The sequence below is a fragment of the Ovis aries genome, chromosome 2 (genome assembly GCF_016772045.2).
Source record: "Ovis aries strain OAR_USU_Benz2616 breed Rambouillet chromosome 2, ARS-UI_Ramb_v3.0, whole genome shotgun sequence".
Classification (NCBI taxonomy): Eukaryota; Metazoa; Chordata; class Mammalia; order Artiodactyla; family Bovidae; genus Ovis; species Ovis aries.
Window position 1 is genome coordinate 131,092,410 of NC_056055.1, and position 25,023 is coordinate 131,117,432.

Sequence of the window (25,023 nt, forward strand, 5' to 3'; positions counted from 1 at the left end):
TTTCCACTGTTTCGCCATCTATTTCCCATGAAGTGATGGGACCGGATGCTATTAGACAATGACTAAACATAATAATACTTTGCTCCAATACTTTGGCCACCTGACAGAAAGAGCCAACTCATTAGAAAAGACCCTGATGATGGGTAAAATTGAAGGCAGGGGGAGAAGGGGAAGACAGAGGATGATATGGTTGGATGGCAAAACCAGCTCAATGGACATGAGTTTGAGCAAACTCAAGGAGATGGTGAAGGACAGAGGAGCCTGGCATGCTACAGTCCATGGGGTCACAGAGTTGGACATGACTGAGCAACTGAACAACAAAAACGACAAAACATTATAAATATAGAAAATATTGAAAGAACTCATAATGTTAAGCAGAAAAACAACACATAACTTTCTACATCAGAGGTGAGCAAACATTTTCCAGTAATAGGTCACATTGGTTAATATTTTAGACTTTGTGGGTCATGTAAATTTGAGAGTTGAAATTGATAAAACTCTGCTATTTTAATGTGAAAACAGCCACAGACAGTGCATAAACAATTGGGCATGTTGTTTGTCAATAAAAATGTATTTATGGACATTGAAATTTGAATTTTGTATAGTTTTGGTGTGTCAGGAAATATCAATAGTAGTTTTAAAATTTTCATTTTCAACCATTTAAAAAATATAAAGCCTGTTCATAGCTTGCAGACCACATGAAAACAGATGGCAGGCTGGATTTGGACTGTAGGCCATAGTTTTCTGATCTCTGATCTATACTATATGATTTTAAGTGTGTGTGTATGTGTGTGTGTATGTAGGTAAAACCATAAGAATATTAATGGTGGTTATCTCTGGGTAGTGGGATTATAGGTTATTTTTTTAATGATTTAAAAATATTTTTACTCATTTTTAATATGAAATGACATTTTTGATAATCAGAAAAATAAAAAAATTCACTATAATAATTGCTATAATAGTGGAAAGCACTCTAAAGGGGTAAATATCTCAGATTCATGGAGGCTGAGGGTGAGGAAAGAGTTGCTGAAAAGTCAAAACTAAACAGTGTGTTGAAGGATGATGAAGAATTTCTCAAGTACGGTGAGTCACAGGAGAGAGAGAGAAGAGGGGACGGCAACAAAGAAAAGTGTTCTGGGCTGAGACTGGGAGGTTAGGCTGTGGGAAAGTTAGGGAACCACAAGACTGTCAGAAGGCTGGAGAGCAGTGAGAGTGAGCAGAGAGGGAGTGAGCAGGGAGAAGATCAGAAAGAGAATCAGGCACTGAGGGTCTTACTTGCTGTGCTTACAGTTTGCATTTTTATCTTAAAATCATTTGAAAGCCGTTGAAAGATTGATAAGTTGCTAAAGGAAGTGGTCGTATTTCTGATTTAGAAAAACCTACATGGCATCAGTGCAGAGAATGGATTGGGTAAGGGTGAGCTGGGAGGCAGGAAGACAAGCTGAGAGGCCGTTGTAGGAATCCATGTGAGAAGTGAGACACTAAACCAGGGTAAGGCGGCGGGTTGGGGAGTGGAAACAGAGGAAGGAGAAAGTTTGAATGAAATATAGGATGTTGACTAATTAGATCTTGGAATTGAAGGAGATATGGGGGAGAGAGGAATAAAAGTTGTCTTCCATGTTTCTACCCATGAAAGCCAGGTGAGTGGGAGATTTGGTTGAGAAGATGGCATGATCAGTTTTAGATGTCTTGAATATGAGACCACTGTTGGGTGTTTGGGCACAATTTTTCAATACAGTTTAAAAATCAGGAGAAACAAATTACATAGACAGTGATTGTAGTAATAAGAACTTAGGCACTCACTTGGAAAGAAGTGTTAAATAATGATTTTCTTTTTCTCTTCCCCTCCTTCCCTCATGGATTATGTAGAAACACAGTCTAATCAGTACTAGTGGCTCATTGTGATAGTCCATTCAGACTTTGGGGTCACTTGCCCTTGAGACCACATTAAAATTTTGTGAAGAAGTTGAATATAGTTTGAAAAAAAGTCACACAAGTGATTTTATTATAAGCTCCCTCATCCTACCCCTGACACCTACTTGTTGAGTGAGAAGAAATGAGCAAAGACTGTGGTTTCCTGGAGCACTGTGGCTCCACAACATAGGAAGCTACCTGGATGTAATCGGAAGCTGATCCCCTGTGTGGAGGGCAGGGAGAAACAAAGAGATGGACCGCTCCAGATGGCCGGTGGTAGGTTTAACAACCAAGAGAACTTATTTAGGAGGCTTGTCCTGGGCAGCCACACCCCTGTCTGCCAAATCTTAAAAGTTCGTATAGAGTCTTTCACTGCGTTCAGTCATGTGTTCCATCCAGATAGTCTCAATACCACATCACTGTCTCAAAGCTGTGTCTGTGGGGGCAACTTCTGGAAGCCAGGAATGTAAACCTACTAAACATAGAGCAGGGAGTGAGGAGCCTCTAATTGCCTGGACCCAGCTTACAGGTCAACCACCAGGCCATGTCCTTTCAGTGACCTCCCCTAATAGACATCCAAGAGTGAAAGTCACTCTGAGTGTTAGTCACTCAGCCGTGTCCAACTCTTTGCAACCCCATGGACTGTAGCCCACCAGGCTCCTCCTCTATCCATGGAATTCTCAAGGCAAGAATACTGGAGTGGGTTGCCATTCTCTTCTCCAGGGGATCTTCCCAACCCAGAGGTCGAACCTGGGTCTCATGCATTGCAGGCAGATTCTTTACTGTCTAAGCCAGCAGGGAAGCACAACAGACACCTAGACATTTAAAAATTAGGCAGAAAAAGTGAGCCTGTAAAAGAGTGCCAAAGCACAGAAGGAAAATCAAAGTATACTTGTAGTTGATGGAAGAAAAAAAAAATTTAAGGAGCACATAGCAGTATTAATCACAAACAAATGATTAAATGAAGATTATTTAGCCTTGACAAATGCAAGGTCATTGTGGATCTATACAAGAATATTTCACTGGCATGGTGGGAATAGAAGCTATTCAGAAGAGAATTGAGAAGTAAATGAGGATTAAGAAAAAGCTGAAGCATCAAAGAAAGGAAAACAATACAATCCAAACTAGATGCTTCTCTCCTCAATTTTCAGATATATTAGTACAGTTTGTATCATTTGATGAAGAGATGCTTGAAAAATTCTTGATGAGTGGTTGAGAATGTGGATGAGTAAATACGCTCTTGAATAACATCAGGTTCCATTAGGTATTATCTGCTCTGAATCCTAGGAGTCGTTGAAAATATGATTGTATTGTGTTTGAACAAGTGACTGATTTTAGCTGTAATGGAGGATAAAGAGCCCCTTTCTATCCAAGTGAAATAACTTGCTATAGATTCCTGTTGACTGAGGATATTTTAAGTGCTGTGGGGATAATATATAAACATTTAAACTATAAAACACTATACAAATTTTATTGTTTGCACTGCAGTATTTTTACTGTGCTAAAAAAATAAGACATGCAAAAATGAGATTTCTCCCCCTTTAGGTAGTTTTCTGATACTAATTTATCTTTTGACCTTATGGCTTTTGATAGTCTTCAACCTGGAAGAGCAGCTTCCCTTCAATTAGGTAAGAAGTCCCACTATAGCCAACAGCAACTGCATGCTTAACCACCCAGTCGTGTCTGACTCTTTGCTATCCAATTTGCTGTAGTCCACCAGACTCTTCAGTCCATGGGATTTCCCAGGAAAGAATACAGGAGTGGGTTGCCATTTCCTTCTCCAGGGGATCTTCCCGACCTAGGGATCGAACCTGTGTCTCCCACAGTTGAGAGAGGCCATTTGAAGAGATGGGGTGAAGGTGGGCTCACTTCAGGTGTTCAAAGTCATATCCCTCAAGGTTACCTGGTTTTAATTTTCATGATACATTAATCCTATGAACATTTTAAAAGAACTCTTCAAGTGTATATAAGGAATAAGAGACATAGACTTGCAGGGTGTTGTCAAGGGTTTTCTTGACAACTATGGGAAATCTGGGATCTGTGGCACTCTGGGAAACGAGGAGGCAAAATTTGGGACCATCTAAGAAAAGTATTTTTCCAAAAACTATGGAAGGTTTTGCTCCTAAACTAAAGAAGCCCTGTTGGTCTAGAATGGGTCTGTGTTTCAGTTTTGTTAGACACTTCCTAAGGCTGATGTCAAATTTTATAAGTGGCCTCTAAACTCTCTAACAGCCTGTGAAATAAAGTGAAATGATTTTCAAGAGAAAGTAAATGAAACCTCATAGACCTCTCATACATTCTATCACAAACATTTGTGTAAGGCATTCAGTTTTTTTCAGTAAGATTATTATTTGGGAGGACAATTCTTCACTGAACTCCTCCCCCATAAATCACACAAACACATGATGACAATTAGAAATGCCTTAACATGACTGGTGCTGGAGCTGTAAGCATGAGCGAGATAGGACTTAGATCTCTTGTGTCTGTTTCACAGATTTGAAATCATCATTAACATACATGGGTTTTTTAGCCCTCTCCTTTACTTTGCTTGCCTTTGTGCTTCAGGCTACCAAACTGATAGATCCTATTCCTTGAGGGAAGAAAGAGGTAGTCTTCTTGAGGAATCAGGATTAAAATAGAACAGTAAGAAATGAGTGGACTTCTAACACTTTTTACCAAGGTTGGGGAAGAAGTATCACAGAGATCCAAGTACTATACATCAAACACCTGTATGGTGGAATTTTGCCTTGTGTACAGATCAGCATCCATTCCAGGAATATCCCAGAAATAAACCCCAACTGGTTATTATCTTAGATTTTAGATTGGCTTAGAAACGTCTCTATTCTATGAATCCTACCTAGTTCACTCTGTTGAAATCCCTGTCCCCTCCGTTATTTCCAATGGTGTTTGATAGGGGGACATTAATTGTACCTGGCCTTGATCCCAGCACCTCAAGAGTGATCTGAATTCCAAGAGCATTTGGAGCAGTTAGTTTTCTACAAATCTTCAAGACAGATGTCAACTGGCTTCCTTGGAAAAATACCAAGTGTAATTTTTACCAAATTAAACCCAGAAAGTTCTGCAAGAATTTTCCAGCCTTGGGATTACAGTGAATCAAACATTTTACAGTTCATACTGGAGGTCATGGGAAAATCCCAAGGAAATATAGAAAACCAGAACTGTAGTCCTTCAAGTTGCCTGTCCCCAAAACTCCTGTATTATTTGTTTATAAAGTGTCACGTCAGTAGGAAAAGAACCGTATTAAGAGAAACCTAAATGTATTTGATAAGGCTAAATATACTTCCAAAGGCAACCCTATTTGATAGAGAAGTAGCCAACTTTCAGATTCATCTTACCACCATCTTGTCAAACCTGAGAAATATCACTGAAAGTCTAAGCGTTCACTTACTTTGCTCTAGAATGAGTTTATTGCTCATTATTTCTTATTCCCTTCTGCATCTCTGTCATGAGACTGTCAAGTTTTTCTGCTTTCAGTTCTTTGTCATGATTCAGCCTTTGTCATATGATTGCAGTATCTTAGAATTTAAAACTTCTAATTTAAGTCTTGAGCCATCATAAGTAAAAATTGAGGCCAAGTTATTCCATTTTAATGGTAAAATATATAAAATGGAAAAAACATGGACAATATAAAATTAGCCAGCCCTTGTCACATAAGGAGGAAACTAAGAAAGTACACACGTTTGATCTAACTGTCCTGGCAATTTAGGCAATCATATGTGTGGTTAGCCTAAATACCAAAGAGGGTGGAGTGGGCAAGTGTTCAATAGATGTCTCTGAAGAGTTAGTTGATTGGCATGTTCAACCCACTCTACCTGAGGGAAGTTTTGAATTCAGTATGAAATTGTCTGGCTCTTTGTTGCATTATGAATTTTATTGTCTTTCTTTATTAAGTATGAGAGACCCTTGAATGTCTAATGCATAACAAATAATTTTACATTTGTGAATCTACCTGGCTATGCTAGGGTAACAAGCAACCCCAATGTTTATCAGCAGCATTATTTACAATAGTCAAGAATTGAAATCCGCCTAAGTGTCCATCAACAGATGAATGGATAAAGAAGATGTGGTGTATATTTACAAGGGAATATTACTCACCCATAAAAGAGGATGAAATGTAGCCATTTGCAACAACATGCCCCGTTCTCTCTTTGTCCTGGGACGCCTGTAATGCAAGTGTTTATACTCTCAATTTGTCCCAGAGCTTTCTTAAACTATCATTGTTCTGATTTCCACTAGTTTGTCTTTCAGATTGGGTATGTGTTCTTTTGCATCATCTAATCTGTACTTTATTCCCTCTAGTATATTATTTCAGTTATTGTAGTCTTTAACTCTTTTTATAGCTGGGTTTTTTTTTTTTTTGCCTTAAAAAAATTTTTTTTTATTTTTTTACTTTACAATACTGTATTGGTTTTGCCATATATTGACATGAATCCACCACAGGTGTACATGAGTTCCCAACCCTGAACCCCCCTCCCACCACTCTCCCCATATCATCTCTCTGGGTCATCCCAGTGCACCAGCCCCAAGCATCCTGTATCCTGTATCGAACCTAGACTGGCAATTCATTTCTTACATGATAGTATACATGTTTCAATGCCATTCTCCCAAATCATCCCACCCTCTCCCTCTCCCACAGAGTCCAAAAGTCTGTTCTTTACATCTGTGTTTCTTTTGCTGTCTTGCATACAGGGTTATCATTACCATCTTTTGAAATTCCATATATATGTATTAGTATACTGTATTGGTGTTTTTCTTTCTGGTTTACTTTACTCTGTATAATAGGCTCCAGTTTCATTCACTTCATTAGAACTGATTCAAATGTATTCTTTTTAATGGCTGAGTAATACTCCATTGTGTATATGTACCACCGCTTTCTTATCCATTCGTCTGCTGATGGACATCTAGGTTGCTTCCATGTCCTGGCTATTATAAACAGTGCTGCGATGAACATTGGGGTACCTGTGTCTCTTTCAATTCTGTGTTTCTTTCAATACATGTGTCTTTATTTCAGTTTATATCTGTTTTATGTTGATTGGTTCTTTTTATATTTCTTACCTCTGTTGGAATTCTTATTGTGTTCCTCCATTCTTCTTCTGAGTTTGGTGTGTGACTTTATGACTGTTGCTTTGGACTATTTGGGCTTCTCCGGTGGCTCAGACATTGAAGGATCCACCTGCCAATGCAGGAGACACAGGAGACGTGGGTTCTATCCCTGAGTTGGGAAGATCCCCTGGAGAAGGAAATGGCAAACCCCTCCAGTATTCTTGCTGGAGAATTCCATGGATTGAGGAGTCTGGCAGGTTACAATCCCTGGGGTCGCAAGGAGTCAGACATGACTGAGCAACTAGCAGTTTCACTTTGTACTTTTTATCAGGCAGTTAGGTTGGTGCAAAAGTAATTGCAGTTTTACATTGTTAAACTTTGCCCTTTCATACTGGAATACATTCTTAAGTGTGGTTATGTAATATAGTGAATATAGTGAAGTCACTCAATCGTGTCTGACTCTGCGACCCCGTGGACTGTAGCCTACCAGGCTCCTCTGCCCATGGGATTTTCCAGGCAATAGTCCTGGAGTGGATTGCCATTTCCTTCTCCAGGGGATTTTCCCAACTCCGGGATCGAACCCGGGTCTCCCGCATTGTAGACAGACGCTTTACCGTCTGCACCACCAGGGAAGTCTGGTTATGTTATACATCATTTTAAATGCTCATTTCTCACTTTGTTTTTTTTGCTAGTGACTTATTACTTCCTGTTTACTTTATTTTAGACTATAGAAATGATATTAGACAAAAAACAAATTTGAGTGATTTTTTTTATTCAAGTACAAAATGGGTTGTAAAGCAGCAGAGATAACGCGCAACATCAATAACGCATTTGATGCAGGAACTGCTAATGAACATACAGTGCAGTGGTGATTTAAGAAGTTTTGCAAAGGAGACCATCGCCTTGAGATGAGAAATGCAGTGGCTGGCCATCAGAAAGTGACAGTGACAAATTAAGAGCAATCACTGAAGCTGATACTCTTACAACTACACGAGAAGTTGCTGCAGAACTCAGTGTTGCCCATTTTGTGCTAATTCATCATTTGAAGGAAATTGGAAAGTTGAAATAGTTCGGTAAGTAGTTGCCTCATGAGCTGATAGAAAATAAAAAAAAAATTGTTGTTTTGAAGTGTTGTCTTTTCTTATTCTACACAACAACGAACTATTTTTGATTGGATTGTGATGTGCATTGAAAAGTGGATTTTATATGACAACCTGCGATGTCCAGCTCGGATTGGACTGAGAAGAAGCTCCAAAGCACTTCCTAAAACCAAGCTTACACCAAAAAAAAAAAAAAAAAAAAAAAGAATCTGATGTTCAGTTTGGTGGTCTACTGATAGTCTGATTCACAGCTTTCTGAATCCTGCAAAACCTGTTACATCTGAGAAATATGCTGAGCAAATCGATGAGATGCACTGAGAAATGCAATGCCTGCAGCTAGTGTTGGTCAACAGAATGGGCCCAGTTCTTCACAACACCTGACGCCCATCACCCAACCAAAGCTTCAGAAGTTGAACAAATTGGGCTACAAAGTTATGCCTCATCCGCCATATTCACCTGACCTCTTGTCAACCAACTACCACTTCTTCAAGTATCTCAACAACTTTTTGCAGGGGAAATGTTTCCACAACCAACAGGAGACAGAAAATGCTTTCCAAGAGTTCATCGAATCCTGAAGCATGGATTTTTATGCTACAAGAGTAAACAAATTTATTTCTCATCAGCAACAATGTGTTGATTGTAATGGTTCCTATTCTGATTAGTAAAGATGTGTTTGAGGCTAGTTAAAATGATTTATAATTCATGGTCCGAAACCACAATTACTTGTGTATCAACCTAATACTTATCTCCATTTCATTAGGGTTTTTTTCACTAGAATAAAACCCTGGGTTTTATCTTGTTCTTTCATTTGGAACAAATTCCTCATTTTAGTTTGGTTTTCTGTGTTTGTTTCTATGGGTTAGACAAAGCAGTTACTTCTCCCAATCTTGAAGGTATGATCTTGAGTAGGAGCATCAGTTCAGTTCAGTCATGTCCGACTCTTTGTGATCCCATGCACTGCAGCACGCCAGGCCTCCGTGTCCTTCACCAACTCCCAGAGCTTGCTCACACCCATGCCCATCAAGTCAGTGATGCCATCCAATCATCTCATCCTCTGTCATCCCCTTCTCCTTCCACCTTCAATCTTTCCCAACATCAGGATCTTTTCCAATGAATCAGTTCTTCGCATCAGGTGGCCAAAGTATTGGAGCTTCAACTTCAACATCAGTCCTTCCAAAGAATATTCAGGACTGATTTCCTTTAGGATTGACTGGTTTGATCTCTTTGCAGTCCAAGGAACTCTCAAGAAGTCTTCTCCAACACCACAGTTCAAAAGCATCAATTCTTTGGCACTCAGCTTTCTTTATGGTCCAACTCTCACATCCATACATGACTACTGGAAAAACCATAGCTTTGAATAGATGGACCTTTGTCAGCAAAGTAATGTCTCTGCTTTTTAATATGCTGTCTAGGTTGGTAATAACTTTCCTTCATCTCCTATGTATTAATAGACTGCATGTACTGGACAACTTGGGCAGGCTGGCTAGAGCAACAGGCACTTTTCAAACTTTTGCCTCTGCACTGAGACTCAAGTGAGTAAGTTAGTGTACAAGCCTCCTAAGAGTCTCAGTTTAGTACAGTGCTCTAGCTCTACAGAAGCCCTGCTGGTTTTCCCAAAGTCAGTTAAGGGAGCCTTGTCCTGTAGTGCTCGTACCAAAGGCTGAGGTGCCCAACATGAGGTTTGAACCCCTTGCTCCTTAGGACCTTTGAATCTGTGATATCCCTTCCTACTTGTGGACCCCTGCACTGGTGGTATGTATACTGACTACATTACATCTCTGCCGCTTCTCTCCATCTTGATGTTGTTTTCAAAATTTTCCTTAATTTTGGAAGAGCCGTTTATACTAGTCTTCAGATGTTTCTCAGAATGAGTTGTTCTATATGTAATTGTAGTGTTGGTTTGTCTGTGGGAGGACATGAGCTCAGCTTCTTCCCACTCTGCCATCCTGATCCCACCTGTCAGATGTTTTTATATTTGATTTGGATTTTCAGTGACTCAACCTGTTAAAAAATTGATTCTTATAGGTATCTCTCATTTGTTAATTTCTGATTTTATATTTAGTAAGTTAATCCCCTTTAATTTTTGTCTTAATTTAGGAGTCGTCTTCTATAATTTAGACTTGAATGTTTAATGCATTTTTTCTTTCTTTCAAAAAGAAAGTTGTCTAATGCTATGAATTTCATCTAAGCATAAAATATCTGTGTATCTTAAGTTTTAAACATAGTAGCCTCATTGTAACTTTTTTCTTCTAAATAGCCTGTATTTATAGCTTTTTCTTTATTTGATCTAGGAATTTTTCTTTAAAGTGTTTTCTTAAAATTTCTAAGAGATTTCTTCCATCATCTGGTCTTTTGTTGTTTATTTCTACTTGTATTGCATTTTGGTCTGACTGGGTATAGGTGGCGCCAGTGGTAAAGAACCCACCTGCCAGTGCAGGAGAGTTAAAAGACGTGGATCCAGTCCCGGGGTCAAGAACACCCCCTGGAGAAGGGCATGGCCACCCACTCTGGTATTCTTGCCTGGAGGATCCCAGAGACAGAAGAGCCTGGCGGGCTACAGTTCATAGGGTGTCAAAGAGTTGGACATGACTGAGGCAACTTAGCATGCAGGCACATACCTACTTTAAATATTTTAATGTCATAAACATCATGAGTGCCTTATTTCCCCTGTGAAGTGTGTAATTTATCAATATAAAGTACTGTTTTTTAATCACAATGATTTTTTTGTTTTGATTTCTAATTTGTCTGAGATTAACATTGCTACTTTGCTGCTGCTGCTGCTGCTGCTAAGTCGCTTCAGTTGTGTCTGACTCTGTGTGACCCCATAGACAGCAGCCCCCCAGGCTCCCCTGTCCCTGGGATTCTCCAAGCAAGAACACTGGAGTGGGTTGCCATTTCCTTCTAATTCTCCTTTATTTTTGTCTCTGCTAATATATCTCATCTCTTTATTTTAAGATTTTATATCTTTTTTAGTTGAGGGATGACTCCAGCAAATATAAATTAGTTGAATTTTTCCCCCTTAATCTGATATGTTTGCCTTTTAATTGACAAAATTAACGCATTCATGTTTTGAGTGTTAACTGATATTGAATCATATTCCTATCATTTTGGTTTGTGTGTCCTAATAAATGTATTCTTATTTACTTCATTTTCTTTGTTGTATTTTGCATCATCACATGTTTAGTTTCCTTTTCTGTTGACATTTTAGAATTTATTCATGTTATTGTTAATGTGTTATATTTTAAAATTGTGCCTTGATTTTGGTGCCAATATCAAGAACAGAGTAGGATCTGTGGGATCCTCCTCCTGTCCCCAAATGAGACAATTATGAAAGCACATGTTGCCCCTCCTCTTCCACAGTTTGTTCAAGCTATATGCAGTCTTGGTTACAGATATTCCAATTTTTACATTATGACTATTCACTTTCAAGAACTTACTCTTAACATTTACATTAAGCTTCACAAGCTTGTTAACAGTAACAACTATTTAGAATAAAAAGTTTTACTGGGTTCATTTGTCACAATATTTTTTCATGATTACTGCTTTCTAGAAGTGTTTCAATTAGTTCTCTTTTTGTGAAATGTGAAGTTGGCATAGTATTCTGTACCCCTGTGTATGTAGTCATACATTTTTTTTTAATAAATCACTGAACTGAACTGATGGTGTTTCAACAACATTCAAATGTGGATGCCTTTAGCCTGGCTATGCTCCCCTGTTTACCGCAGTCTCAACTGCTCCCTCCTGTATGCTGTACTAGCTGCCTGCACAACGATTTGTGTTTATAAATACTCTGCTGCTGCTGCTGCTGCTGCTGCTAAGTCGCGTCAGTCGTGTCCGCCTCTGTGTGACCCCAGAGACGGCAGCCCACCAGGCTCCCCCGTCCCTGGGATTCTCCAGACAGGAACACTGGGGTGGGTTGCCATTTCCTTCTCCAATGCATGAAAGTGAAAAGTGAAAGTGAAGTCGCTCAGTCGTGTCCCTCTCTTAGTGACCCCATAGACGGCAGCCCACCAGGCTCCCCCATCCCTGGGATTCTCCAGGCAAGAACACTGGAGTGGGTTGCCGTTTCCTTCTCCAAAGCATGAAAATGAAAAGTGAAAGTGAAGTCGCTCAGTCGTGTCCCTCTCTTAGTGATCCCGTGGACTGCAGCCCACCAGGCTCCTCCATCCATGGGATTTTCCAGGCCTTCCTAAACTACATATAATTTCAAAAATCTATGTGTTTGAAATATGATCCCAAGTTCTTGCACGGAGTGACACTCTGCCTTTTTGTTTCATTCCTGGACTTAGGCTTTGGAAGATCGAGTATGGGAACTCCTGCAAGAAGCAGACAGGACTGCTGAAGAGAACAAGGATCAGAGTCAGGTCTATGATGCCATGGCCGAGACGCTGGGTGAAGCATGGGCAGCCCTGGTATCCATGCTTGAGAGGAGGAGGGAACTTCTCAGATTGACCTCTGAATTTTTTGAAAATGCCTTGGAGGTTTGTTAAAAAAAAACTTTCCTTCTCCACTTCAGAGTAAATGGATGACACTCCTGAAAACCCTTTCTTTCTGAATAGACATTGTGATCAGATTTTTTTTTAAAACAGCAGAATAACCAAGTTATATACATTTAAATTTTGATTGTCAAAATAAAATTTTTAATGCTGTGAATGTATACCTTCAAACAGAAATAAATGCAATTAATTAAAATTGGCAAATATTAAGTAAAAATGGGAATTTTTACCCATAAGCCATTTTGATATATTTCTCTCTTTAAATAATAATAATGCAATTACTAAATCAAACAATTACTTCTGATTACAGGATTACTAGAAAATGCTGATCTAACATGTTCTTGTTAACTAACAGTTGGAGTTTTGCTGCTTCTTATGATAAGGCAACTGCAGAATAGTCCATAGAATGTTTGACTTGTCAGCATAGCATATGATAGAGTACTCTCTAAGGCATGTAGTTGAATTTCCGTAGTTTGAGCTTGTTAAAATATATGGAAGGAAAAAGTCTGGACCTAAGAAGATCATGATTTTTCTTGAATTCTGCAGTTTTTTTGAAGAACCCAATTTCAAAATGTGAGGCTCAAAGAACAGTTTAAAGGAGGTGTTATATTTAGTGTAAGGTAGTTATTGGAAATGTCCCTTTTAACTTCTCTGTCAAGTGGCAGTACGTTCATTTTGATGTGAGAGCACTGCTTCATTATGATAAAGCACTAGCTTTGAAAAATATGATATTTCCAAACTGAAAATTCAGGACTTAAAGCCAAAATAATGAAAGAAAGGAGATTAGTATTAGAACACTAAAATTGAGGTAGGCAATCTCATGAACTCGTTTAAAAGTTAAAAGGAGGAGCAGAAACCTTATTGTAACTTTCAAGGTTTGTTTTTCACAGTTTGGACAATGAAGTCCAACTCACAGATTATTTTGGGAAAAAGTCCCACAGATAATTTTCTTTCCTGAAAAGAAATAAACCAGGTGAAATACACCTACAAGGGTCAAATTACAGATACATCTGATTCATTTTGTCTTAGTAGGTGAGGTATAAGTATTAACTTCCCTTGAAATTCAGGTTGCCTGAGCATAGGAAGTTATCTTTTTTCAAACATGAAGTCCAATATTTGTTTCTCACTGTGTAGGAGCATTAATACTAGCTGATTTTCTATATGATGAGAAATGACTTCCAGATATTACATGAAATAAAAGGAATTATACTTCCTAAGTCAACCCATAATTCAGTCCAGTACTCTGATTCCTAGTGAAAAGATGAAGTTTCTTATATTATCCTCCTTCCAATTTTGTGAACCACTTCATACTTAGCTGGTGGAAAACTCCCTGCCCCTTGTGTAAGCAAAACTAAAAAGAGGGTCTTTGAAAAGTGTCCCCCTGTTGCCACTTCCACCCTATACTGACTGTAAAAAGAAGAACAGTAGGGAAAAGAAAATATCCCTGAGACAAAGGTTAATATTAGAACATTGGGGAAGCTTTTTCTGAGTAAAGCATTGTCTGTTTATTGGGTTGTCTTTTTAAAAAAGATGCCAAACAACAAGTTGAAATATAGATATAAGTTACACAGTGACTCCAAAATTTCTGGTAATGATCTACAGGGAAAACCAGATCACCTCCCAGGGTTTTGTTTTTCCTTTGAAATTTCTCTTCAAAGAATATCCTTATAATCAACTGTTAGAATGATTTAGAGATGTGAATGATATATAGATAGGATCCCCTTAGTGAACTCTGTGCATGCAGAATTTCTTTAGAAATACAAAATGACCTGTTATTGCATGGTTGATGGTTAGTACAAGATGACTTCAGACTCACAAGCTTAACCATCATATAGGTTATTCTCTCCTGAAACACTGTTCTTCAGTTTAGGAACACTGTCCCCAGTTGACACTGGCTGATGTCTATCTGCTGGTTCTAACAGGATGATGCCAGCCTTCTCTGTATTTCAGAAGTGGGTGTGCTTAGCAATTGCTGTCTCATCTTTCCATGCCATTTATATCTGGATTTTATATTGCTGTAATAATCAAACACGGTAGATCTTTAAACTGTCACATAAAAATATTAGATATCACTAAAGCCAAAGACGAGAGTTTGGATAAAACTTGAAAAAGATGACAGGCACTGTGATAGGCTTTTGTGTCTTTCTCACTGATACTTCTCTTTTATGAGTTTATTCTATACATCATCCAAAGGTGAATTGTTGATTTGAATGCTCTCATAGATGGTAATAGTTTCCTGTGAACTTTCATGCTGAGATAAAAGTTGTTTGTCTACTACTGTGGATATGCTGTGGGCTTCCCAGGTGATGCGGTGGTACAAGAATCCACCTGCCAATTCAGGAGATACAAGAGATGTGGGTTCCATCCCTGGGTCAGGAAGATTCCCCTGGAGGAGGAAATGGCAGTCCACTCCAATATTCTTGCCTGGGAAATCCCATGGACAGAGGAGCCTCATGGGCTATAGTCTGTGGGGTCCCAAAGAGTCAGACACGACAAAGCTACTGAGCGTGCACACACACACAAACACACACATACACTGTACTAGCATTACCGAGGATGTTTTGCTCTTTTCTAAAATTTGCTTCTAAGATTATTCCCCTGAGAATCTTGACATCACTTTGAGCATCTCCCTTTCATACTTCCTCTATGGAGAAATACAAAAAGAGAGGCTGGTCACGTTCCTTACCATTTAGGGTGTCAAATAGCTGTTTCCTTTTTTTTTTTTTTTTTTGAAGTAGAGGAGACATTTTCCATTTTTCGTTTTTACTGCATCTAATTTCATTTTTATTTGTATAAAAGTACATAAAGTCATTGATAAAAATGCAAACAAAATTACAAATTATAGATCTAAAAGCTTACCATTCCTCATCTGTCTCTAATCCTATTCCTTCTCATAAATATAACCTTTCGGTATATATCTATTTGGACCACATATATTTCAACACAAATATATGTATTTTGCTTTGTATAAGAAATAGGATTAGACATCACTTCTCAGCCCTAAAATCAAGTATAGAGATGGGATTAGACTATGTTCTGAGACTTGCATTTTTTAATTCTACATCTAGTTATTGAGGAAAAAAATCAACTATGTATTTCAACCTCTTTAAGTGAATTTTTAAGTTATATTTACTAATAACTATGTAGGTTACTGGCTACACAAACTTTTGTAGGCTTCTGTTAACAAACATTCTGGTTGTTCTTTGAGAAACTGCTTTAGAATGTTGACAGCAGCTGTATTTGTTACATGGGACACAATAATTTTACTTGAAAATTTCAATAGACATTAGAACAGTAACCAAATGGGTTTATTTCAGAATACATATATATTTCCAGGTATGAAAGAAATGCAATTCAGACAGAGGAAAGTTCTTATCTTGGCACTTTGTAAATTGACTACGTGGGCACACAGACTTCATACAAACATGTGAGCCAGTAAGTGCTCACACGAACACACACATCATCCCAGAAACATAAACACAATCGGCTAGGCCAATAATTCATGGAAAACATTTGCACATAACTAAATGTGGGACTTCGGTTTTTGTCTTTTCAAATGTGTTTCCCTTGTATTTCTGTTGTAGTTTGCCATTAAAATAGACCAAGCAGAAGATTTCCTCCAGAACACTCAGGAGTTTGAGAGTGCCGAGGCCTTGAAATCACTCCTTCAACTTCATGAACATCATACCAAAGGCAAGAACTACCTGTCTTCCTCACATAAGCTGTTTTCCCTTACTATTTACTCGTTTATTTTGGGTGTGCCAAGTCTGAATTGCGGCCTGTGGGATCTTTGATCTTTGTTGCAGCATGCAGGATCTTTAGCTGTGGCATGTGAACTCGGCTGGGACATGGGTAGAGTTCCCTTGCCAGGAATGGAACCTGGGCCCCCTGCGTTGGGGGCCCTGAGTCTTGGCCACTGGACCATCAGGGAGGTCCTCTCACATAAGCTTTTCAAAGTTCTCATGATGTGAATATGAGAATGCTCATGCATGAGAGCATATTTTAAATTTATCTGCTTATGAATACCTCAACTTGTTCCGAGTAAGGGTAAAGAAAGCTTCATTTTTGGTCATATTCTACGAGAAAGAACTAGTTGTAAATGATGCTAAGGGACGGTAGAAGATGAGCCTCTGGGAAGTTCAGTTATTCAGTCTGCTGGATCTTAGTTCCTGAGGAGGAGCCAAGGCCACCCTGCTCATCTTTGTATCCTCAGCATCTAGTGAGGTGCCGGCCCTGGGTGGATTGTCATGAAATATTTCCTGGTTAAATAAATGGTTGAATTCAGTGACTGTGCCTCCTAAGGGTCGGTAAATGAAGATCACCTTTTTAATAACAGCTCTTAATAAGGAAAATTTCTTTCACTATTGCAGTTAAAAGAAATAGTGAATTTTTTCCAGATGAAAGTCTAATAAAACACTATATAAAATTATTTGCAACTACCCCTGAAACAACTATAAAAACAGCTTAATTGTTAACCAACAGTTTGTGTGTTACACCTTTTCCACCAGAATTTGGGCTGGGCCAGTACAGGAAGTAAGGAAGGAATTTGTGGAAGAATAGCTGTTTACTGTAATCTTCTGTGAAAGCAGATTAGCTAACAGATAGGAATGATCACTTCTTTTCTTCCTAATGGATTCTTCTAATTATTACTGCCAAATAGATCTGAGTACAAGTAGATGGCTTCCTGAATTCATTTGTCTCATTCTAACCCCATAGAAGGCCGCCCCAGACAGACGTTTTGCTTTTTCGCATTTCTTTTCCATGGGGATGGTCTTGATCCCTGTCTCCTGTACAATGTTACAGATCTTCATCAGGCACTCTATCTATCAGATCTAGTCCCTTAAATCTATTTCTCACTTCCACTGTATAATCATGAGGGATTTGATTTAGGTCATACCTGAATGTTCTAGTGGTTTTCCCTACTTTCTTCAATTTGAGTCTAAATTTGCCAATAAGGAATTTATGATCTGAGCCACAGTCAGCTCCCAGTCTTGTTTTTGCTGGCTGTATAGAGCATCTCCATCTTTGGCTGCAAAGAATATGATCAATGTGATTTCAGTGTTGTCCATCTGGTGATGTCCATGTGTAGAGTCTTCTCTTGTGTTGTTGGAAGAGAGTGTTTGCTATGACCAGTGTGTTCTCTTGCAAAACTCTATTAGCCTTTGCCCTGCTTCATTCCGCATTCCAAGGCCAAATTTGCCTGTTACTCCAGGTGTTTCTTGACCTCCTACTTTTGCATTACAGTCCCCTATAATGAAAAGGACATATTTTTTGGATGTTAGTTCTAAAAGGTCTCATAGGTCTTCATAGAACCGTTCAACTTCAGCTTCTTCAGTGTTACTGGTTGAGGCATAGACTTGGATAACTGTGATATTGAATGGTTTGCCTTGCAAATGGACAGAGATCATTCTGTCGTTTTTGAGATTGCATCAAAGTACTGCATTTGGGACTCTTGTTGACCATGATGGCTACTCCATTTCTTCTAAGGGATTCTTGCCCACAGTAGTAGATATAATGGTCATCTGAGTTAAATTCACCCATTCCAGTCCATTTTAGTTCGCTGATTCCTAGAATGTCGACATTCACTCTTGCCATCTCCTGTTTGACCACTTCCAATTTGCCTTGATTCATGGACCTGACATTCCAGGTTCCTATGCAATATTGCTCTTTACAGCATCGGACCTTGCTTCTATCGCCAGTCACATCCACAGCTGGGTATTGTTTTTGCTTTGGCTCCATCCCTTCATTCTTTCTGGAGTTATTTCTCCACTGATCTCCAGTAGCATATTGGGCACCTACGGACCTGGGGAGTTCCTCTTTCAGTATCCTATCATCTTGCCTTTTCATACTGTTCATGGGGTTCTCAAGGCAAGACTACTGAAGTGGTTTGCCATTCCCTTCTCCAGTGGACCACATTCTGTCAAACCTCTCCACCATGACCCGCCCGTCTTGGATGGCCCCTCACAGCATGGCTTAGTTTCACTGAGTTAGACAAGGCTGTGGTCTGTGTGATTAGACTGACTAGTTTTCTGTGATTATGGTTTCAGTGTGTGTGCCCTCTGATGCCCTCTCTCAACACCTGTAGTCTTACTTGGGTTTCTCTTACCTTGGACGTGGGGTATCTCCTCACGGCTGCTCCAGCAAAGCGCAGCCGCTGCTCCTTACCTTGGACGAGGGGTATCTCCTCCTGACCTTGAACATGGAGTAGCTCTTCTCGGCACTCCTGCCCCCATACAGCCACCCCTCCTTGGACTTGGGGTTCCAAAGAATAGCAAGAAGAGATAAGAAAGCCTTCCTCAGCAATCAATGCAAATAAATAGAGGAAAACAACAGAATAGGAAAGACTAGAGATCTTTTCAAGAAAATTAGAGGTACCAAGGGAACATTTCATGCAAAGATGGGCTCGATAAAGAACAGAAGTGGAATGGACCTAACAGAAGCAGAAGATATTAAGAAGAGGTGGCAAGAATACACAGAAGAACTGTACAAAAAAGATCTTCACGACCAAGAAAATCACAATGGTGTGATCACTCACCTAGAGCCAGACATTTTGGAATGTGAAGTCAAGTGGGCCTTAGAAAGCATCACTATGAGCAAAGCTAGTGGAGGTGATGGAATTCCAGTTGAGCTATTTCAAATCCTGAAAGATGATACTGTGGAAGTACTGCATTCAATATGCCAGCAAATATGGAAAACTCACCAGTGGCCACAGGACTGGAAAAAGTCATTTTTCATTCCAGTCCCAAAGAAAGGCAATGCCAAAGAATGCTCAAACTACCGCACAATTGCACTCATCTCACATGCTAGTAAAGTAATGCTCAAAATTCTCGAAGCCAGGCTTCAGCAGTACGTGAACTGTGAACTTCCTGATGTTCAAGCTGGTTTTAGAAAAGGCAGAGGAACCAGAGATCAACTGCCAACATCCGCTGGATCATGGAAAAAGCAAGAGAGTTCCAGAAAAACATCTATTTCTGCTTTATTGACTATGCTAAAGCCTTTGACTGTGTGGATCACAAGAAACTGTGGAAAATTCTTCCAGAGATGGGAATACCAGACCACCTGACCTGCCTCTTGAAAAACCTATATGCAAGTCAGGAAGCAACAGTTAGAACTGGACCTGAAACAACAGACTGGTTCCAAATAGGAAAAGGAGTACGTCAAGGCTGTATATTGTCACCCTGCTTATTTAACGTCTGTGCAGAGTACATCATGAGAAACACTGGTCTGGAAGAAACACAAGCTAGAATCAAGATTGCCGGGAGAAATAACAATAATCTCAGATATGCAGATGACAGCACCCTTATGGCAGAAAGTGAAGAGGAACTAAAAAGCCTCTTGATGAAAGTGAAAGAGGACAGTGAAAAAGTTGGCTGAAAGCTCAACATTCAGAAAACGAAGATCATGACATCTGGTCCCATCACTTCATGGCAAATAGATGGGGAAACAGTGGAAATAGTAGCTGACTTTATTTTTTAGGGCTCCAAAATCACTGCAGATGGTGATTGCAGCCATGAAATTAAAAGACGCTTACTCCTTGGAAAGAAAGTTATGACCAACCTAGATAGCATATTCAAAAGCAGAGACATTACTTTGCCAACAAAGGTCCTCTAGTCAAGGCTATGGTTTTTCCTGTGGTCATGTATGAATGTGAGAGTTGGACTGTGAAGAAGGCTGAGCACCGAAGAATTGATGCTTTTGAACTGTGGTGTTGGAGAAGACTCTTGAGTCCCTTAGACTGCAAGGAGATCCAACCAGTCCATTCTGAAGGAGATCAGCCCTGGGATTTCTTTGGAAGGACTGATGCTAAAGCTGAAACTCCAGTACTTTGGCCACCTCATGCGAAGAGTTGACTCAATGGAAAAGACTCTGATGCTGGGAGTGTTTGAGGGCAGGAAGAGAAGGGGACAACAGAAGATGAGGTGGCTGGATGGCATCACGGACTCCATGGACGTGAGTCTGAGTGAACTCCGGGAGTTGGTGATGGACAGGGAGGCCTGGCGTGCTGTGATTCATGGGGTCGCAAAGAGTCGGACACGACTGAGCGACTGAACTGAACTGAACCCCATGGATAGAGGTGGCAGGCTGCAGTCCATGGGGCTGCAAAAGAGTCAGACACAACTTAGCAACTAAGCAGCAACAACAACTCCCCCTTTAGCTTCATAAACCTGATCATGCTGGATAGTGACAGAAGGTGTTTTTAAAACCACAAACAAATGTTGTATTTTTAACACCCTCCAAAGGAGCCTAGATGATAGATCATTATTTTTCTAAAACTCAAAGATTAAAGGACTCAATCTTTCCTGTGTAAATTTTTTGAGATCCAACCACATATATGCATATATGTATGTTGTAACAGGTTATGGTTCTATAGGACCTGTCACTAACAGGGGTTATAAATAGCATCAAAAGTATCAGTGTTAGAGCAGTGGCATACCCTTTTTTATACAGCAGCAGCAGTCTAGCTGAGCCTAAATTGGGTAAACAGGATCACCCAAAATTACTGTTAGTCTGCAAAGTGAATCGAATATTGGCCACTGAGATGGGTTCTGTGGCCTCAATTCAGTCTTTATCCCACCAACATGGTCGTAATGCAGCAATCGTAGCTCTGGAAACCTGACCCTGACGGATGCTTTTGGTGAAGAGGTTTGGTACTAAGGCCTCATGTGACAGCACTTTCCAGAGGGACTGGAGGGCGAGGGGTTGTGGTGGAAGTAAGGGACTTTTCCAAAAACATTTGGGAAGAAACCAGAAGAGGGAGTGCCCTAGTGCCATTGTTAGTGTTGGCTCCTTCAGTTACTAGGATCTGTGGCTCAGTGAGCCATTTGTCATGGGGCACAAGCTGCTGTGTTTGGAGGGCTTAGGCTACAAGGCCCTGGCATCCAGCTGATGGTGGGACGGATGCCCTGCCTTCCAAGGGAATCCACCAGACATCCTCTTACTCTAGAAAAATGGGTAACAGAGCTAGCCAAAGATAAGAATCATAGTTTACTTTTGTGATGACAAAATACTCTTCCATTCTGGGGGCATGTTTATCACGACTTTTTTGTGTTCCTCTGTGTAACACTTGAAGCACCAAGATTGCAGGAGGCTCTCATCAGGATATCTGGCTCTCACTTCATATCCCCAACGTAGCTTTAAGGGCTTTGTTTTCATAAAATGGGAGTTGGTGAAGTTTATTAGTCAACTAATTCAGTGGGATATAATTAAGATTAACTGATTTGAAATGCATATTCAAGGGCAAAACTCTCATTTTCAGTTAAGGACGTTGTATCTTCTTAGTTCATTTAGGATGCAATAACAAAATACCATGGATTAGGCAGCTTATCAACAGCAGAATTTTATTCCTCACAGTTCTGGAGGCTGGATGTCTGACATCAGGGTGATGTTACGCTTGAGTGAGGGCCCTCTTCTGGGTTACAGACTCCTCATTGTGTCCTCACATGGCGGAAGGGGTTGGGAAGCTCCACGAGATCTCAAAGGTCGCTAATCCCATTCATGAGAGCTTCATCCTTGGGACCTGTTCACCTCCCAAAATTCCCATTTCCTAATATCATCACATTGAGCATTAGGATTTCAATATAAGAATTTTAGGAAGGACACACATTCAGATCACATCAATATCTATTATCTTTAAATTTAGGGAAATAAATTATAGCTGCTGCTGCTGCTAAGTTGCTTCAGTCGTGTCCGACTCTGCGCGACCCCATAGACGGCAGCCCATCAGGCTCCACCATCCCTGGGATTCTCCAGGCAAGAACACTGGAGCGGGTTGCCATTTCCTTCTCCAAAGCATGAAAGTGAAAAGTGAAAGTGAAGTCACTCAGTCATGTCCAACTCTTAGCAACCCCATGGACTGCAGCCTACCAGGCTCCTTCGTCCATGGGATTTTCCAGGCAAGAGTACTGGAGTGGGTTGCCATTGCCTTCTCCAAATTATAGCTAGACTGTAATTAATAATAAATTATAATATTATAATATAATGTAATAAATAAATAATACATTATAACAGGACTTCCCTGGTAGCTCAGTGGTAAGGAATCCACCTGAAAATGCAGGAGGTGCAAGTTCTATCCCTGGGTTGGGAAGATCCCCTGGAGAAGGAAATGGCAACCCACTCTAGTATTCTTGCCTGGGTAGTCCCATGGGCAGAGGAGCCTGACGGGCTAACAGTCCAAGGGGTGCAAAATAGTCAGACATGACTTGCAACCAAATAAGAACATAATTATAGTTAGGAATTATCATAAGGTTCTGAGATGTTGATTAGTGAGTAGCACAAAATGTGAATGTTAGGATGACAATAGTTAATAATATGATTGGAAAAACTATAATCAAACATATCTCTAATATTCCCTGTATTTAAATTTACTTCAAAACCTATACTTTTTTCTTCTTCAGCAATGCTAAGGTTGTGTTACATGTTGAAGACTTATTTCGTAGCATTTCAGACATTAGAGCCAGGATGAATGCATGGAAGATTTTACCCTCTGGAAAGTTACAGAATAAGTTCATTCCCTCCACTATGTGACAGTCTTAGAAGTAGCTGAAGACTAAATGTCCTGTGTAATCTTCTTTCATTTAGGCGAAACATGCCTACTTAAAGTCTTTCAACAAATAATTTCCAGACTGCTTACCAGCCTGGTTGCTCTCAATTCAACAACACATAATTAAGCCAATATTTTCTGAACCCATGCCAGGTGAGAAACCCAGAGGCATGTGTATTGAAGAGAACCTGGCCTTCGTCATCAGGGAGCCTACAGATTAATGGGGGATGCATACATTTATTGGTGAATTTAGTTTCCTATGAGTTCTTCTGATTTAGCACCCAGCATATTGTGTAGTAATAATTTATTTCCCTATTTGTTTACATTACCAGATTATATGATTCTGGAGGAGTGGAATTAGTACATCTCAGAATCTCCAGGGTTTAGAATAAGATCCAACTCAAAGTATGTTTATTGAGTGTTATTTGTATATAATCCCAATTTAAGACTCAGCAGCATGATGTAAAAGTGAGCAATAGCTGTTGGTAAGAATGTAAATTAATACAGCCACTATGAAGAACAGTATGGAAATTCCTTAAAACACCAGGAATAGAACTGCCATATGGCCCAACAACCCCACTCCTGGGTGTATACCCTGAGAAAACCATAATTGAAAGAGATGCATGGACCTATGTCCATGGCATCACTTTTTACAATAGGTAGGACATGGAGGCAACCTAGATGTGCACTGATAGATGAATGGATAAAGAAGCTGTGCTATGCGCATACAGTGGAATATTACCCAGCGATGAAAAAGAACACATTTGAATCAGTCCTAATGAACTGCTTGAAACTAGAGCCTGTTATACAGAGTGAAATGAGTCAGGAAGAGAAAGACAAATGTTGTCTTTACATTGAAGAGCTTACTATGATACTGTAAACAGTTACACACATACATATACACAGGAAGTATGGGCAGGTGGCAGAGTTTCCACGTATTCCTTATGCTTTTCTTCCTTTCATTAACCAGCTCTTAGACATGAAATATCAAAATGTGACCTTGATGCTTTTTAAAAAGGAGAAAGACAAATATTAATGCATATGTATGGAATCTAGAAAGATGGTGCTGATGAACCCATTTGCAGGGCAGCGATGGAGACACAGACATAGGGAACAGACACAGTGGGGGAAGGAGGGGGGGTGAAATGAGAGAATAGCATGGAGACATACATTACCATACGTCAAATACATAGCAAGTGGGAGTTTGCTCTGTGACACAGGGACCTTAAAGCGTGCTCTGTGACAATCTAGAGGGGCGGGATGGGGTGGGAGGTGAAAGAGGGGTTCAGGAGGAAGGGGACATATGTATACCTGTGGCTGATTCATGTTGGTGTATGATAGAAACCACAATATTGTAAAGCAATTATCCTCCAGTGAGAAAACAATTTTTAAAAAATGAGCAATAAGGTACTACAGGGACATTAAAGAGGACAAAATTGTTTCTAAGCTCTGAAGAATCACAATTACACCCTCCAATTTTCCAATGGCCTTTTTATAATGGGCATAATGCTTAAAAAGTGTCCTTACAGGAACAATCATATTATAACTTCCTTTATCTTAAATTTCTACATGTATTTTAAATGTAGCTGAGATATAGGTACATTGTGGTCTATTATACTATTCAGTATTTTCTCTACATTTGTATAATTTAAAAATACTCATTGAATAAGTTTAAGAAACACTATCTCATTGAGTAACACTGATATTTAAAAATACATTTGAAAGAAATATCACCCATGTTCTCAATGTCAAAATGTCAAAGCATCCCACACTTGATGCTTTTTAAAAAATACACATTTGAATTTTAACAAGCTATAAATTCACTTTAATTGGTGTATCCCCCTCATGGATCCATCTTGACTTTGTTATTTATACTTCATAATGACATATTATTAGTATAATATATACT

At 39.6% G+C, this 25,023-nt stretch overlaps 1 protein-coding gene across 9 annotated transcripts in view; it reads left to right on the plus strand.

Moving 5' to 3' along the window:
* CCDC141 (coiled-coil domain containing 141) overlaps positions 1 to 25,023 on the plus strand; it is a 232,836-nt gene that overhangs the window by 47,335 nt on the left and 160,478 nt on the right. For all 9 annotated transcript variants that reach the window (XM_004004541.5, XM_012132430.4, XM_012132415.4 and 6 more), the window contains exons 3-4: positions 12,368 to 12,559; positions 16,159 to 16,267. In XM_004004541.5, coding sequence (XP_004004590.2) covers positions 12,368 to 12,559; positions 16,159 to 16,267 — 301 coding nt within the window. The remainder of the gene's footprint in view (positions 1 to 12,367; positions 12,560 to 16,158; positions 16,268 to 25,023) is intronic.